We start from the raw sequence: 14,633 nt of genomic DNA, 5'->3' as shown, positions 1-14,633 counted from the left end.
ATGAATTGAAAATGGAAGTATAAAACCAGAATGGACTTACCAAAACACCCCAATTGAGCACGAAACCCATCAGCAGACCCATAGGAAGTCCAAACACATAGTAAGAACCAATGTTGACATAAGCCACAAGAGCCTGCCATCCCGCTCCAACCGCCACTCCTACACCATTTCATATTCACTTTCAGTAGCTCAATCACAAAAACTTCAAAAAAAAAAAAAAAAAAACCAAAAACCAAAAACGAACCGGATAAAACGGGTTGAACGATGTCAATTACAATGCACAAACAAAGCAAAGGGGTTAGGTCCTTCACAATTTGTCTCACAGCAGAATCACTCGAAAACAAGAATGGATAATCATTCTTTGTCACAAGAACAACAGCCGCCATTATGAGACCAAGAACGAACGACGATATTACAGCCACTATCAATGAAAACCTTGCTGTTCTTGGATGAGCTGCGCCCAACTCATTGGAGACACGAACACTGCAAATTTAGTCTCTTAATCACTAATTAATTTGTATTAAAATGTAATTAAGAGTTATTAATCTGTTGTGTTTAGTACCTTATGGCAGCATTGATTCCAAAAGATACCATCACCATCCACCCCAAGATGTTCATGCTGCATTAAATTAAACACAAAGTAATTAAAGTTCATAACATTTCACTGTTCTTTAGCTTCCTACATCTTACAATCTCAACATAATTCAAGTAAACGATTGGAACATGAATGAACCTAGATCGCAATAAATAAGAATTATCCCGAGAATATGATTGTGAGATCCTGCATCGGTTGGTGAGGAGAACGAAGCATTCTTTACAAGGGTGTGAAAATCTTGCGTTTTATAAATCCTGAGGGGAAGTCCAGAAGGAAAAGCTCAAAGATGACAATATTGCTAACGGTGGGCTTAGGCTGTTTCAATGATGGTTAAGAAATTGTTAAAGAATTAGTTGGATTGATGACTGAAGTGACCCGAATAAAGTTCACGGTCCAAGGTTAGGTTGGCTCTCGATTGTTATATTAATAACTAAAATCTCATAAAATTCAAATATCAAACATTTATAAGTTGTAACTCTATTTTCAAGTTCGTCCCCGACCTATTTTTACAAGTCAAGTAGGTGATGTGGTTGTAACGACCCACGCCAAGAGAATCCAACTCAGTATTCAGAATCCGAATTTGACACATAAAGACCCCGACATTCTCCACATCCCCTACGACATAGTTACGTAACCTATTCTTCTAAGAGCAAAGATTATCCCCACAGACCAACACAAATCCTTCCAACATGTTTTGTTCTCACTAACATGCATCCTAAGAAAATTCCTATGACTTAACTACTAAATTCATATAATTGAGCCACAGAAAAGAAAGATGCACTTTATTGGTATAAATAGTAACTTTCAGTTCTTTTCAAGTCTTTTCCTAGTCATCCTATCCTTTACTCAGGTGTGAGAGTAGTCATATCACACGGTAAACTTAGAGCCATCAAGTGCCGAATCCGACTTCCAAATCTTAAACGTGGGTTCGACATCGGGTTCCCCCAAAGTGGTAGGTGTTTTATAAATTTGGTTAGACAACAATTAATGAAAAACATTAATCACTTTTATCATAAATTTGAGCCAACAAATTATAATTATGGCATCTACTTTTGACTGATTTTGTCGTTTTGTATCAAAATTTCACAAATCTTATATCAATTTGGCTCTAATTTGGCTCTAATTTGGCGCTAATTTGGCTCAACAAACACACCACGTATTACTTAAAATATAATTATAATAATTACCTTTAATTAAATTTTTATTCTTTCAACTTTTATGAAAATAAATTTTAATATTAATTAATTAATAAACTTTAAAATTTTCAAACTATAATAATGTTTAAAAATTATAATTTATCCGGTATAAATTAATATATATATTTTTACAAACCCAAACAAAATTAAAAAAAATTAAAAAAAAAGTAGTTTTTAAAAATACTTTTTAATATGACTAAATATATAAATGTTTATTTAAAATTGATTTATTAACATAAATAGTCCAGTTTATAATTTTTTAAAAATTAAAAAAAATTAATTGAAATAAAATTAAAAAATTAAAGATAAATTATACCATTTTTAAAATTTAAAATTTATTAAATACAAAATATTAACATGTATAAATATTTTAAAATAATAATATTAAATAGACACTGCAAAGTCTGACTAATATGTATAAAAATAAAATAATAATAATAATAATAAAGAGCGATATTAATTACGTACCATATAGACAAGGCTCCGATAGAGACTTCTGCATTCTTGAGATATCCCGCAAACAGTATCAAAGACATAAAATACCATATCTCCAAACTACACAATAATAAACCCTTTTCAATTACTTATGCTATAGAGCAGTTCTCGAGAATTTCCCGATAACCTTCAGATATGAATTCAATATACTAACAAGACGGTTTTTTCAAATAAATTTTCAATATTAGTTAATAAATCTTAGTTATTATGAAATGTACCAGAGCATCACTGCCGACGCTAGAGATAGTTTGACGAAACCCCAAAGGTTTTGAAACGCTCTCCACGAGAAACCTGTCCAAGTTTCCCTACAACTCCCACTCATAATATAAACAATTTGAGCCACCACAATCAACCACCACGACACGTTTAGTATCACTGCACCTCCCGCTAGGCCCCACCCTAGCTTTAGCATCAGCAACCAACTAAAGAACACATGGAATACCTATTGGAGGTCGAAAAAAAAATTGAATTACAAATTTAGTCTCTAAGACGGGATTTATTTAATCATGAAATTTAAAAAATGCAATAAATTATCCATTTTGTACCTTCTATTAAATATAATTTTAAATTTTATACATAATAGAACTTAGAAATTTTAATTTTGTATCAATGATTATTTAAAAATTCAAAAATTTAAAGATTTATAATTTTAAAAATTTAATGTCAAATCTCACGTCTGGTGGAGAGGAGATTGAAACATCTTCCCGACCCGTTTTAAAAACTTTTAAGTGAAAGTCTTAAGGGAAAGCCTAAAGAGGACAATATCTGTCAGCAGTAGGCTTAGGCCGTTACAAATGGTATTGGAGTCAGACACCGGACAATGTGCGAGCGAGAAAGCTAAGCTCCAAAGGAGGGATGGATTAGGAGGTCCCACATTGATTCGAGAATGGAACAAGTACAAGCGAAGACACTAAGCCCGAGAAAGAAGTAGACTGTGAGATCTAACATCGATTGGATAAAAAAAAAACGAAGCATTTTTAATAACTGTGTGAAAACCTCTCCATAGCATACCATACCGGTTTTAAAAATCTAAGGAAAAGACCAAAAAGGACAGTTGCATTTACTATCGAAATAAATACTATTTTGAAAGGGGACTAAATTTATAATTAACCCATAAAAAAAAATAATAATAATAAAATAAAATAAATAAATGAATTTAATAATTTAAACATACCAAAGCGACGGCGGATATGACCGACATAGCCATCATCTTGCTCTGAGCTTGCAGGAACTTGGAGATCGGAAAGTTGAGCGCGTAAGCATACAGCTGAGGGATCATCCAAACCGACATAACTCCGGCGGCCTCTGCCACCTCCGCCGTCTGTCCAATCGCCATCAAAAGCGGCGTCGCAAACACGTAAAATGGTGTCAGAATCACAGCCGTTGAAACGAGGATCACGCACGATCTTTGCACGTACACTCCCATCATATCAAGCTGCCCGGCGCCGTACGCCTGCCCGCACAGCGTCTCCAGCGCGCTCCCCATCCCAAGCTGCAGTTAATCATTATTTTAATTTTTCATTAACAAATTAAAATTATTATTAATACGAAATTAATTTCATATATAAAAAGTCACGTGCCATGACGCCGAAGGCAAAACCAGCGATGACGGAGTTTTCAATGGAAACAGCGGCGAGGGCGACGGTGCTGACTTGTCCGGCGAAGAGTTGAGTGATGGCGCCAAAAGAGTATTGGCAAACGGACGTGAACACTGCCGGAGCTGCTAAGTACCACAGCTTCTTTGATTCAATACGAAACTGTGTGTAGAAATCACGTGCGTTGTTGATCGGAGGGATGTCGTCGGCGTCGGGAGCGAAAATGGGCGCCGTGGGTTCCCGGTTGGATTCCGGTGAGGAGATCCATTTGGTTTTGTCTGGGGGCGGAAGAAGTGGCTGAGAGAAATCCGTCATAGTGGAAGAGATTGGGCGCGGCGGAGGAAGGATCTTTCGGCGTTGAAATAAGAAGTGACAGCGTGTTAATGAAACGGTTGGCAGCTTGCGACGGCGGCTGAGATGCGCTGGAAAATCGTGGCGGTGGCGGCTTACTTGGACGGTGGGATATGTATGGACTCGTAAATGTTATCTATATTTATAAATTTACAAAACTTTTAATAATATTATTATATAATATAAATTATATTCATGAACTTCCAAAAGTTTTAAAGATAAAGATGAGGTGTAAATAAATAATTAATAATTTTTTTAATATAAATAAATAATTTTAATATTATTATTTTTTAATTTGATGGGTATTTTTTTTAAATAGTATATTCTCTCAAAATTATTAATGAAATTTTGTTAAATTCAAAGTTGTTAAATTTTGTGCCTCTTTTAGGTTTTTAAATTTTTTTACTTTCGTTCCAAAATGATATTTGGATTTTATTATTTTATTTTTTATTTTTTAATAATAATAAAAAAAAAACTATACTTTTTTAATAATATAAATTAAAACCGAAGAAAAGGCCAACCGCTTCCTTTCTCCCATCCAAATCCTTTAAATATAAATTTAAATTCTTCCCATTAAATATTTTTTTCTATTTATATTTAATATTTGAACCATTCAAATTAAATTTATTTTTTATTTATATTTAATATATAAATACGAGCTTAAATCCTTTAAAATCTAAACATTTTAATTACATTTTTATTCATATTATAGATTTATGGTTGAACTCGTATACACGGTAGAATAAGTTGTGTCCATTCATATATTCATAGCAAGCAATTCTATAGCAATTCACTCTTCGAGAAACTCGAACCACGAACCGTTGCTCACTGACGTGGAAATAAATACAAATACATAAAATTTAAACACGTGCATATACCTCTAAAATTTAATTAAAATAGTAATAAAAAAAATAAACATAGGCCACAAAAATACCCCTTCAAATTATTTAAAATACACTATTTAAATGATAAAGACAAAAAAAAAATCTAAATTTAATAACCACAAATATATATTATTTTTTATTTTTTAAAATTAATAATAAATGAGATCGATTTATAAATAAAATCAAGCCACGTGTCGTCAGATCTGTAAATATAAATTTTGGATATGGCGTGTCACTATTTGGGCGGGCAAGCAATTATTTCTGACCGTCCTTCTCCGGTCCACCCTTGAGAATGGAAGACTCAATTATTGATCTATTTTCACGCGTGCGAGAATTAATAAATATTTTTCACTTTTAGTATAATTTTTATTAAAAAATATTATTTTATAAATAAAATATATTATAATCAAAACTTCAAGTAAAAATAATTATTTAAAGAAAAAATATATATAATATTAAGTATTATAATAATTTATTTTTTGTATCTTAGTTTTGATATATATATATATATAAGCAAGAATTTAGCTTGGTCGGTGCTGGGTGTCACGGTCATGCTCGTCCAAGGCGTGTTGCCCATGACCGCATGCCTATGACAAGTCCAACCCTTTATGTCTTTCCATATTCTAGTGTTTTACTTCTGTATTTCAAGGAAGTATGACGTTTCAGAAATATCATGTCTAGGTCTGTCAGATATGAAATGCCTCAGAATGTACTATAGGGAGATACGACTAGTTTTCAACTTCTCCCTACCCAAGGTTATATATTGTAAGCCGTTGTTATTTATCTCTTGCTTACTTATATAACGTCTCTTTCAAAAATCTCTCTCTGCCCTCGCTTTCTAAAACCTTCTCTTAAAACCGAGGCTAGAGGCTCGAGCATAAGTCGCTTGACCGTAGGCGACGCAAGAACGAATTGGCTTAGCTCACTTGTCGTTGGAAAGTGAGTGCCGTACAATCGCAAGCCCGCTGCCATTAAAAGTGCGATTGTGACACCGGGAAGACAATGGAGAGTATAATCTCGACCTCTGTATCCGTTTAGCATAAAAAAAAATTCTTTCCTCTCCCTCCTCTTCTTTCGGTTTCTAAATGGGAATAATGTCTCACGAGTTAAATGAACATCTCTCACTAAATCCAATAATAAAATATTTAATTATACACATTATTCATAAAAAAAAATTCACGTGGTTGCAAATTAAAGGTGTTTTATGTAAATTTATAATTTATCTCATAGACAACTATCTTGTTATTATTATTATTATTATTATAATTATTAATAAAAAGAATTTAAAGTCATTATTTTTAGAATAATTAATTATTTCACATTTGGACTAAATAAAATGATGCCGACATTTATATTAAAATTTTGACTCAAATTTGAACTAAAAATAATTAAACTTTATATTTTGAACTAAAAATAATTAAACTTTATATTTTATATATTTAAAAAAATAAATAGCACAGTTTCTATTTTTTATTATTATTTATTATATTGTTGTTACGCATGATATAATAAAATATATAACATATTAAAAAAAAAATTATATTAAATTTTAACCTTCGAATGTTGTTTTAATTTGATTCGTCATTTACTTTACTTTTAATTTAAATTATGTTGACTTAAGTGAATTAGTTTAATTATATTAATTTATAAATTGTCGGTCAACTTTTATTAATCACTTGTAAGCCACGTACACAATATTTATATAGTTTAATTATAATTTGTCGGACACATTCACAATTTTTAATATAGCGTTGATAATGAGCTTTATTTGTGATTAGATAATTGAAGAGTCTCGATTAAGGTGAGGCGCACTTTGTTCAAGGGGAGGTGTTGGATGATGAAAGTCCCACATCGGCTAATTTAGGGAATGATTATGAGTTTATAAGTAAGGAATACTAACTACATTGGTACGAGGCCTCTTGTGGAGGGTTTATAAGTGAGGAATACTAACTACATTGGTACGAGACCGGCCTCTTGTGGAGGGTTTATAAGTGAGGAATACTAACTACATTGGTACGAGACCTCTTGTGGAAGCCCAAAGCAAAGCCATGAGAGCTGATGCTCAAAGTGGAAAATATTTAGTACGTGTTTTTTTAGATGGAAGATAAAAATTTTAAGGGTATTTTTGAATTTTTTTTTTTTTAATTTTAGAGATATTATTGAAACTTTTGAAACGGGATTAGTACGTATCTTTCCGGTGGTTGGCAATGGTGTTCACCAAAAGCTGCTTCTTCCTTGTACAGCTAAACTCCCTGATCATCGCTTACAAAGTGCAATCCAATAATTTTTTTGAAGAACAAGAGTAAAATATGATCATTCAATCCAATAGAACAATAAAGTTCTTACGATAAGGATAAATATGTACGCTTGCAAAAGCTTTACAGTAATGGAAGAGTATATCATGAATTCGGAACGCTACTCGGAAGGAAGATGCCCCCGATCCGTCCGATCACATTCTTGAATAGCCCCTATGATCTTCATATTCCTCCATGAATGCGTCGTTGAACTTCTTGAAACTTTCCATGATTCCAGGCATGTCTTCCTCAGCTGGTAAAATGGTTGTTCTCAAATGGAACACCCTATAGGAAAGAATCAGCCAAAACGTAGTAATATCGTACGTTGTTAAGATACAAGAGGATTGTGTTCGAGATATTCAGATTCTAAAAGACTGTTAATGTGAGATCGTATATCGGTTGAGGAGGAGAACAAAACATTCTTTATAAGGATGTGGAAACGTCTTCCTAGTAGACGCGTTTTAAAGACCTTGAGGGGATGCCTGAAAAAGAAAGCCCATAGAGGACAATATTTGCTAGCGGTGAGCTTGAGCTGTTACAAATGGTATCAGAGCCAGACATTCGGTGATGTGCCAGCAAGGATGCTGGACCCCAAAGGAGAGTGGATTGGGGGGTTCCACATCAATTGGAGAAAGGAAAAAGTGCCAGCAAGGACACTAGGCCCGGAAGGGGGTGGATTGTGAGATCTCACATCGGTTGAAGAGTAGAATGAAACATTTTTTACAAGGGTATGAAAACCTCCCCCTAAGAGAGGCGTTTTAAAAACCTTGAAGAGAAACTCGAAAGGAAAAGCCCAAAGAGAACAGTATCTACTCGCGATGGGCTTGAGCTGTTACAAATGGTATCAGAGCCAGACACCATGCAATGTGCCAACGAGAAAGTTGAGCCCTGAAGGGGTTGGACACGAGGCGATGTGCCAGTAAGGACGTTGGTTCCTGAAGGGAGGTGGATTGTGAGATCCCACGTTGGTTGGGGAGGAGGACGAATTTTTTTTATAAGGGTATGAAAACCTCTCCCTAGCACACGGGTTTGAAAAACTTTAAGGGGAGGCACGAAAGATAAAGTCCAAAGAGGACAATATATACTAGAAGTGGGCTTTGACTATTACAAATGGTACCAGAGTCGACACCAGACGATGTGTCAGCGAGGAACCTGAGCCCGAAAGGGGGTGGACACGAGGCGGTGTGCCAGCAAGGACGCTGGCCCCCGAAGGTGGGTGCATTGGGGCATCGATTGGAGAAGGGAATGAGTGTCAATGAGGACGCTGGGCCCCGAAAGGGGGTGGATTGTGAGATCCCACATCGGTTGGGGAGGAGAACAGAAACATTCTTTATAAGTGTATGGAAACCTCTCCCTAGCAGACGCGTTTTAAAAACCCAAAGAGGACAATATCTACTAGCGGTGGACTTAGGCTATTACAGTTAAAGTGCTTATGATCTTACGTACATTGTCGAGATACAAGAGGATTATGTTCGAGATATTCAGACTCTAGAAGACGGTTAAATTAAAGTGTTTACGATCTTACCCTTCTTTCTGCCCAAAGCCTGAACCAGGAACAGTGGAGATTCCAGTGGCTTCCAAGAGCTTAAGACAGTAGTAAACATCAGGCACTTTCCCCAACTTTTTGGCAGCCTCAATAGCTCTTGGTGGGAGGCGTATTTGAGGGAACGAATACATAGCACCTGTGAACAAATTCACTCATTTTCTTCATCAAATCTTACAATAATCAGTCTGGGAGTGCCCAAAAGCATACCTTCAGTGAAATTGCATATCACATTCCTACAGCTATTGAACCCATCAGTCATTATTCTAGCTCTTCTCCTCAGTGACTCAAGGATCCCCTTGCTGCAGTGACCCAAAAGTGATATCAAAACAATTGAACTAATGAAAACTATGATCTTGCACAACCAAACAGCCATACCTCTCTCTAATGAACTGATCATATGAGATATCACCAGCCTTTGGTGGGTTAACCATCAACCCCATCTGCAAAGAAGTCAGACAATTCAAGTGTGCTAGATCTAAACGTTAAGAAACAAGCATGGAACATGTTGAGTGCACTCACGAATATCTGAGCCGGGACGTTGGGGCTAAGTGATATAGAAGCAACCTTGTATATTTCATCGACTGTCTGTAGAGCCGGAGATTGAATCTTACGTGAGAGTTATAGAATATTGAGAGGTTATTGAATTGAAGAGTGAGGTTGTTAAGTAATCAAACCTTTGCAGGAATGTTGGTCATCTCGAAGTATCCGCCACGTTGTCCACATTCTCCCCAGTATCCTTTTGACACGGTGTGGAACGATATAAGCTGCAGCTCCTTGCTGATGGGTGGACCCATATCGAGTAGTACCTGAGAGATGCAATGGATCAGATCATTGAGTTGATGTAACAGTTCAAGCCCATCCTTAGCAGATATTGTACTCTTTGGGCTTTCGTGTCCACTAAAGAGAGGTTTCCACACCCTTATAAGGAATGCTTTGTTCCCCTCTCCAATCGATATGGGATCTCACAATCCACCCCCTCGGAAGCCCGGTGTCCTCACTGGCACACCGCCTGATGATGGCTCTGATACCATTTGTAACAGTCCAAGCCCACCGCTAGCAGATATTGTCCTCTTTGGGCTTTCCCTCAAGATTTTAAAACGCGTCCGGAGAGGTTTCCACACCCTTATAAGGAATGTTTCGTTTTCCTCTCCAACCGATATGGAATCTCACCGTTAAAAATGTGGAAACTTAGCTATGATGACCATTTACCTTTCTAGAACTAATGAAGGGGCGTTCATCTTGGTATACGTTTTGCTGATACACCTCATCTCCAAGCAAGACCAAGTTTTCTCGGAAGCAGAAGTTGAGTATCTCTCTCAGATTGGCTTCACTAAGGCATTGCCCAGTGGGGTTCCCAGGATTTATGATCACCATGGCTCTTACCTAACCAAAATCCGACATATAAGATATGAGTTATCGGTACGATTTCAGCCTGAAGACGAACACACTCAAATATGTGAATGTGTGGAATATCAAAACTTGGCATATCAATGTTTAGTGAGTTATGAATGCAAGATCGACTACGATAACTCGGTTTCAAAGTTCAAAAACCGAAAACTTCTATTCCTAGTTTCATGTTTCATGAAAAAACTGTTAGGATCGTACAACAACGCACACACTCGATCTAGATGAACACAAAGAATAGGACCTCAGGTATGTACAGTAAGAGAGAATACAGAGAAGGCAGACAAAGCACTGTCACATATGGTTCAGTTTACTACATATAATTTTACCAGATATAGTCACTTACTGTATATAACCATCTACCATATATAGCTTTTACTATACATCTCGATTTACTATTTATGACCATTTACGTCATTTACCATATATAGCTTAAGTATGTATAACCATTGACTGAGCTATAAATAAGCAGCAGACTCCATGACCTAACAAAAACGACGCAATAAATATAAAAGATGCACTAACATTAATTCCTTTAGAGCGAGCTTGAGCAACCGACTGGCGAAGATCATTAACATCAAGACCCCAATTTGCAGTCTCTTCTAGGTAGTATGGAACAAGAGAGCCGCCAAGCAACGCAATGGCAGCCGAGTAAAGAGGGTATTGAGGAACTGGGACTAGAATCTGATAAGATATCAATTTAAAACTTAACAACCAGACAAATAAACATTTTCTGAAACAAAAAGCACCCATGAGCTCCCATGAGTTCATGTTTAGTGAAGACTAGTACCCCGTCCCCTTCGCCACGGATAATAGTATTCAATATCTGCATTACACCTTTACTAGCTCCATCCGTGAGGTATATGAGTTCGGGATCGCTGTCACACAAGGAACGAACACAATGAGCATTTTGAGGTCATTGAACCTAACTCGCACACATATGACACACGAGATTCAAATCAATATCATCAATATCATCACTATCACCTTGGATAGCCATCTCGCCTTCCTATGAACTCTGCTACTTCCTTTCTAATTGCAGGAATTCCTCGAGAATCGCTGTAAGCACCTAGAAGTGTTTTAGAAGGATTAAAAACTCCAATCAATTGAATGAACCTCCACAATAGTATGATATTGTCCACTTTGAGCATATTGGTTTCCCCAAAAGGCCTCATTCCAGTGTGGAAATGTATTCCTTACTTATAAGTCCATGATCGATCATCCCTTAATTAGTCAATGTGGGACTCACTCCCAACAATCCTCAACATATCATTCAACGATTAAATCCTAAATCACTCTAACTCGTGAAAGCAAATTAAGAAAGTACCTAGGCCTCCCGGAATCAGCGAGAGGTAATGTTTGGCTCTAGCAATGGCGTCGGCAGGAAACATTAATCCTACATTAGGATCTTCTAACAGAAAGGGAGCTTGGCAAAGAGCAACAACCTGTGTAAAAGTAAGAGTTCTTGAACTTTCAAATTTGTGTTTATACCGACCTATCGTAAACTTATTGGACAGATAATTGAAAGCTCAAGGACTTGTTAAACACATTTTATAACTTTATAAGTCTATGGACTAAACGTGTAATTTAACCAATAAAAAAGATCAAACTCGAGCAAATGAAAGTGGCGGTAGTAACGAACCTGACGTGGAAAAGTCAGTGGCTTCTGTCCAAGAGCATGAGGATTCCCAACATTAGTGAAAATGATCTGTAGAAACATTTGAGATATGAGCAACATAAGTGTGTAGGAAAGAGTATCGAATCAACCAAGAACAAAAGTCACTCCGAACGATGTCGAAACAGGAAATGATGAAGGTTTAAACATCGGATCTTAAATTCTCTAAGCTCGAGAAGGGATTGGGATATGCTAAGTTCATTATCACAGGTAACCAAATAATTGAGCTCCTAAAGAACCAAAGTCAATCTTATAAACAGCAGAGGAACTGTTTGATTAACAGATATCTGATTAGATGAAGACGTTATACCTTTTTCCCTTCCTTCTGAAGCTCAGAAGCTCGCAGGTATAGTTCTCCTCTGACAGCATACTGAGCCCTTTTCACATTTTCGTTAATCGACTCGTAGTCGAGTGCCTTGTGTGACATGATTTATTGAACTTCTTTTAGCTGTTACTCCAATACAGTCAAGAACAAGCTTGAATTTACCAACAAAACAAGATCTGCCCTGAACCTGAAATTGAAAAAGAGAGACAGGTTGACAAATAAGAAACCAAATGGAGATCTTTAGAAGATACTCGAAGGGTAAACATACCATGAACTATCAAGTATCAAAGTAAGTTTTTACAATAAGCATTTGGATTCATAATGGCTTGACATGGTATCAGAGTTTTACATCAACATTTGGGGCTGAGTTTCGTGAATCCAATTAATAGTTTTATGTTTACTGGGGATTTACAAACACGAATCCACATAAAACAGCTGAAAACTGTGAGATCCCACATCGGATTGGAGAGAGGAATGAGTGCCAACGAGGACGCTGGTCCCCGAAGTGGGGTGGATTGTGAGATCTCACGTCGATTGAAGAAAGGAATGAGTGCCAACGAGGACACTAGGCCCTGAATTAGGGGTGGATTATGAGATCCTATGTCGATTGAAGAGAGGAACGAGTACCAACGAGGACGTTGGGCCCTGAAGGGGGGTGGATTATGAGATCCCATATCTATTGAAGAGAGGAACGAGTGTCAGCGAGGACGCTGGGGTATAAAGTGGGGTGGTTTGTAAGATCCCACGTCAATGGAAGAGAGGAACGAGTGCCAGTGAGGACGCTCGACCCCAAAGGGGGGTGGATTGTGAGATCCCACATCAATGGAAGAGAGGAATGAGTGCCACCGAGGACGTTGGGCCCTGAAGGGGGGCGGATTATGAGATCTCACATTGGTTGGGGAGGAGAACGAAACATTCTTTATAAGGGTGTGGAAACTTCTCCCTAGTAGACGCGTTTTAAAAACCTTGATGGGAAGCCCTTAAGACCAAAAGGGCAATAACCGCTAGCGGTGAGCTTGGGACGTTACAAAAACGTTCAATGAGAGACACCATAAATTTCAAGCAACTAGCTCCTCCACCAAGAATGATTACTAGAAAAGAAGGGCTCAAAAAGAATCCCTTCTTCCAATATTGCAGATAAACAAGTAGAACAGAACAGATATAAATGGACTCAATCAGCCCAGAGCAGTCTAATCTATACAAAAGAACAAACCATGAACACTATAACTTTTTTGATATCTGAATTCTTGCATTCAAACAACAAGACATCAACAAAAACGACATAGAAATCAACGAACAAACAAAACAAAACAGCATGATTTTGATTTCATCACCAGCCAATCTAATATAGTATAGAACAATCAAAAGAAGAAGCCATTGCCTAATGATCAAAACCCACCAAACCTAAACCACAACATCACGGATTCATCAATAAATCAACAGAAAAAACAGGAGCAATGCAGATTTAACAGTGACAAGGGGAAGAACAAGAACTCGATGAACAATCAGATTAAGGCAACAGCTTGGTTTAGGAGAATCGGAGGTGGGTAGCATTCAAAATGGCGTAGGGAAATGGAACTCACCTGCGTTCGAGGCAAGCGCAGCACAAGAGAGGGGGGGAAGGGGATTTTTTGAGCATAAATGGAATGTAACGATGAAGCAGAGCCACTGAAATTTGGAGTGTGGATTTTTGGGTATTGGAAATTTGAAGAGATAAAGTTGTTGCAACTAAAGTGTGGTGCAGCTTCATACAGAGAGTATGGTTTTGATAGGCTGAAGAAATTTGGTGGCTCTCTTTCTTTGGCTCGATGTTCATAGTTTGGACAAGGAAATCAGTAAGTAGTGGTGGGTGTTCTTCTAAGACACGAAATTAATCCGCTAGAGAAACCCCCCAAAAAGATGATCGGAGAAGCCTCCTCGTTCTATTTCATTTTCCATTTCTGTATTAAAAAAAATAAAAAATAAAAAAATAAACTTTTCCCCATCNTTGATCGCAATATATTTCTAAAAATTTAAATTTTAATATTATAACGTAGTTTTCTAAAAATTTAAATTTTAATATTATAACGTAGTTTTATAATGTTGTAGGGTTGAAAAGTTTGTATAGTTTGACTAATTAATCGCAAGTCAAGTAACAAAAAGTCAAAAGTTCAGATTAACGAACTATTAATAGAATAAATAAAATAATTATTTTATACGTATGTATGTGTATATGTATGTATATAGATAGAGAGGAAAGCGAGGAATAGAAAAGGAAAGCGGTGAGAGATTTT

At 36.6% G+C, this 14,633-nt stretch overlaps 2 protein-coding genes across 2 annotated transcripts in view; both read right to left on the bottom strand.

Annotated features, from left to right (window-relative positions):
* LOC111802277 (protein DETOXIFICATION 29) overlaps positions 1 to 4,360 on the bottom strand; it is a 5,596-nt gene extending 1,236 nt beyond the window's left edge. Inside the window, exons 1-7 of the mRNA XM_023686580.1 lie at positions 3,867 to 4,360; positions 3,461 to 3,778; positions 2,505 to 2,728; positions 2,260 to 2,346; positions 563 to 619; positions 245 to 483; positions 41 to 159 (exon numbers count right to left, since the gene is read on the bottom strand). Of these exons, the coding sequence (XP_023542348.1) occupies positions 41 to 159; positions 245 to 483; positions 563 to 619; positions 2,260 to 2,346; positions 2,505 to 2,728; positions 3,461 to 3,778; positions 3,867 to 4,196 (1,374 nt within the window). The 5' untranslated portion in view covers positions 4,197 to 4,360. The remainder of the gene's footprint in view (positions 1 to 40; positions 160 to 244; positions 484 to 562; positions 620 to 2,259; positions 2,347 to 2,504; positions 2,729 to 3,460; positions 3,779 to 3,866) is intronic.
* A 3,015-nt stretch (positions 4,361 to 7,375) lies between these two features.
* LOC111802408 (glutamate--glyoxylate aminotransferase 2-like) lies at positions 7,376 to 14,165 on the bottom strand. The gene is made up of 14 exons (XM_023686759.1): positions 13,944 to 14,165; positions 12,346 to 12,547; positions 12,003 to 12,068; positions 11,688 to 11,805; positions 11,348 to 11,429; positions 11,151 to 11,238; positions 10,886 to 11,044; positions 10,166 to 10,339; positions 9,631 to 9,762; positions 9,476 to 9,541; positions 9,332 to 9,396; positions 9,164 to 9,255; positions 8,936 to 9,092; positions 7,376 to 7,695 (listed from the first exon to the last, which is right to left on the bottom strand). Exons 2-14 carry the CDS (start codon positions 12,460 to 12,462, stop codon positions 7,566 to 7,568), a joined length of 1,446 nt encoding a protein of 481 aa, XP_023542527.1. The 5' UTR covers positions 12,463 to 12,547; positions 13,944 to 14,165; the 3' UTR covers positions 7,376 to 7,565.
* Between the last annotated feature and the right edge of the window lie 468 nt (positions 14,166 to 14,633).

Source organism: Cucurbita pepo, chromosome LG09, assembly GCF_002806865.2.
Source record: "Cucurbita pepo subsp. pepo cultivar mu-cu-16 chromosome LG09, ASM280686v2, whole genome shotgun sequence".
Taxonomy (NCBI): domain Eukaryota; kingdom Viridiplantae; phylum Streptophyta; class Magnoliopsida; order Cucurbitales; family Cucurbitaceae; genus Cucurbita; species Cucurbita pepo.
This window is presented reverse-complemented; position numbering and strand designations above follow the sequence as displayed.

Bases quoted from the DNA above. Each gene is read 5' to 3' on its own strand.
- LOC111802408 (XM_023686759.1), bottom strand. From the start codon at position 12,462: ATGTCACACAAGGCACTCGACTACGAGTCGATTAACGAAAATGTGAAA. The intron at 10,340-10,885 runs GTTAGTGCATCT...GATTTTGGTTAG, and splicing joins CTCGCTCTAAAGGAATTAAT to GTAAGAGCCATGGTGATCAT. The intron at 9,397-9,475 runs GTGAGTGCACTC...ACTTCTTTGCAG, and splicing joins ACGTCCCGGCTCAGATATTC to ATGGGGTTGATGGTTAACCC.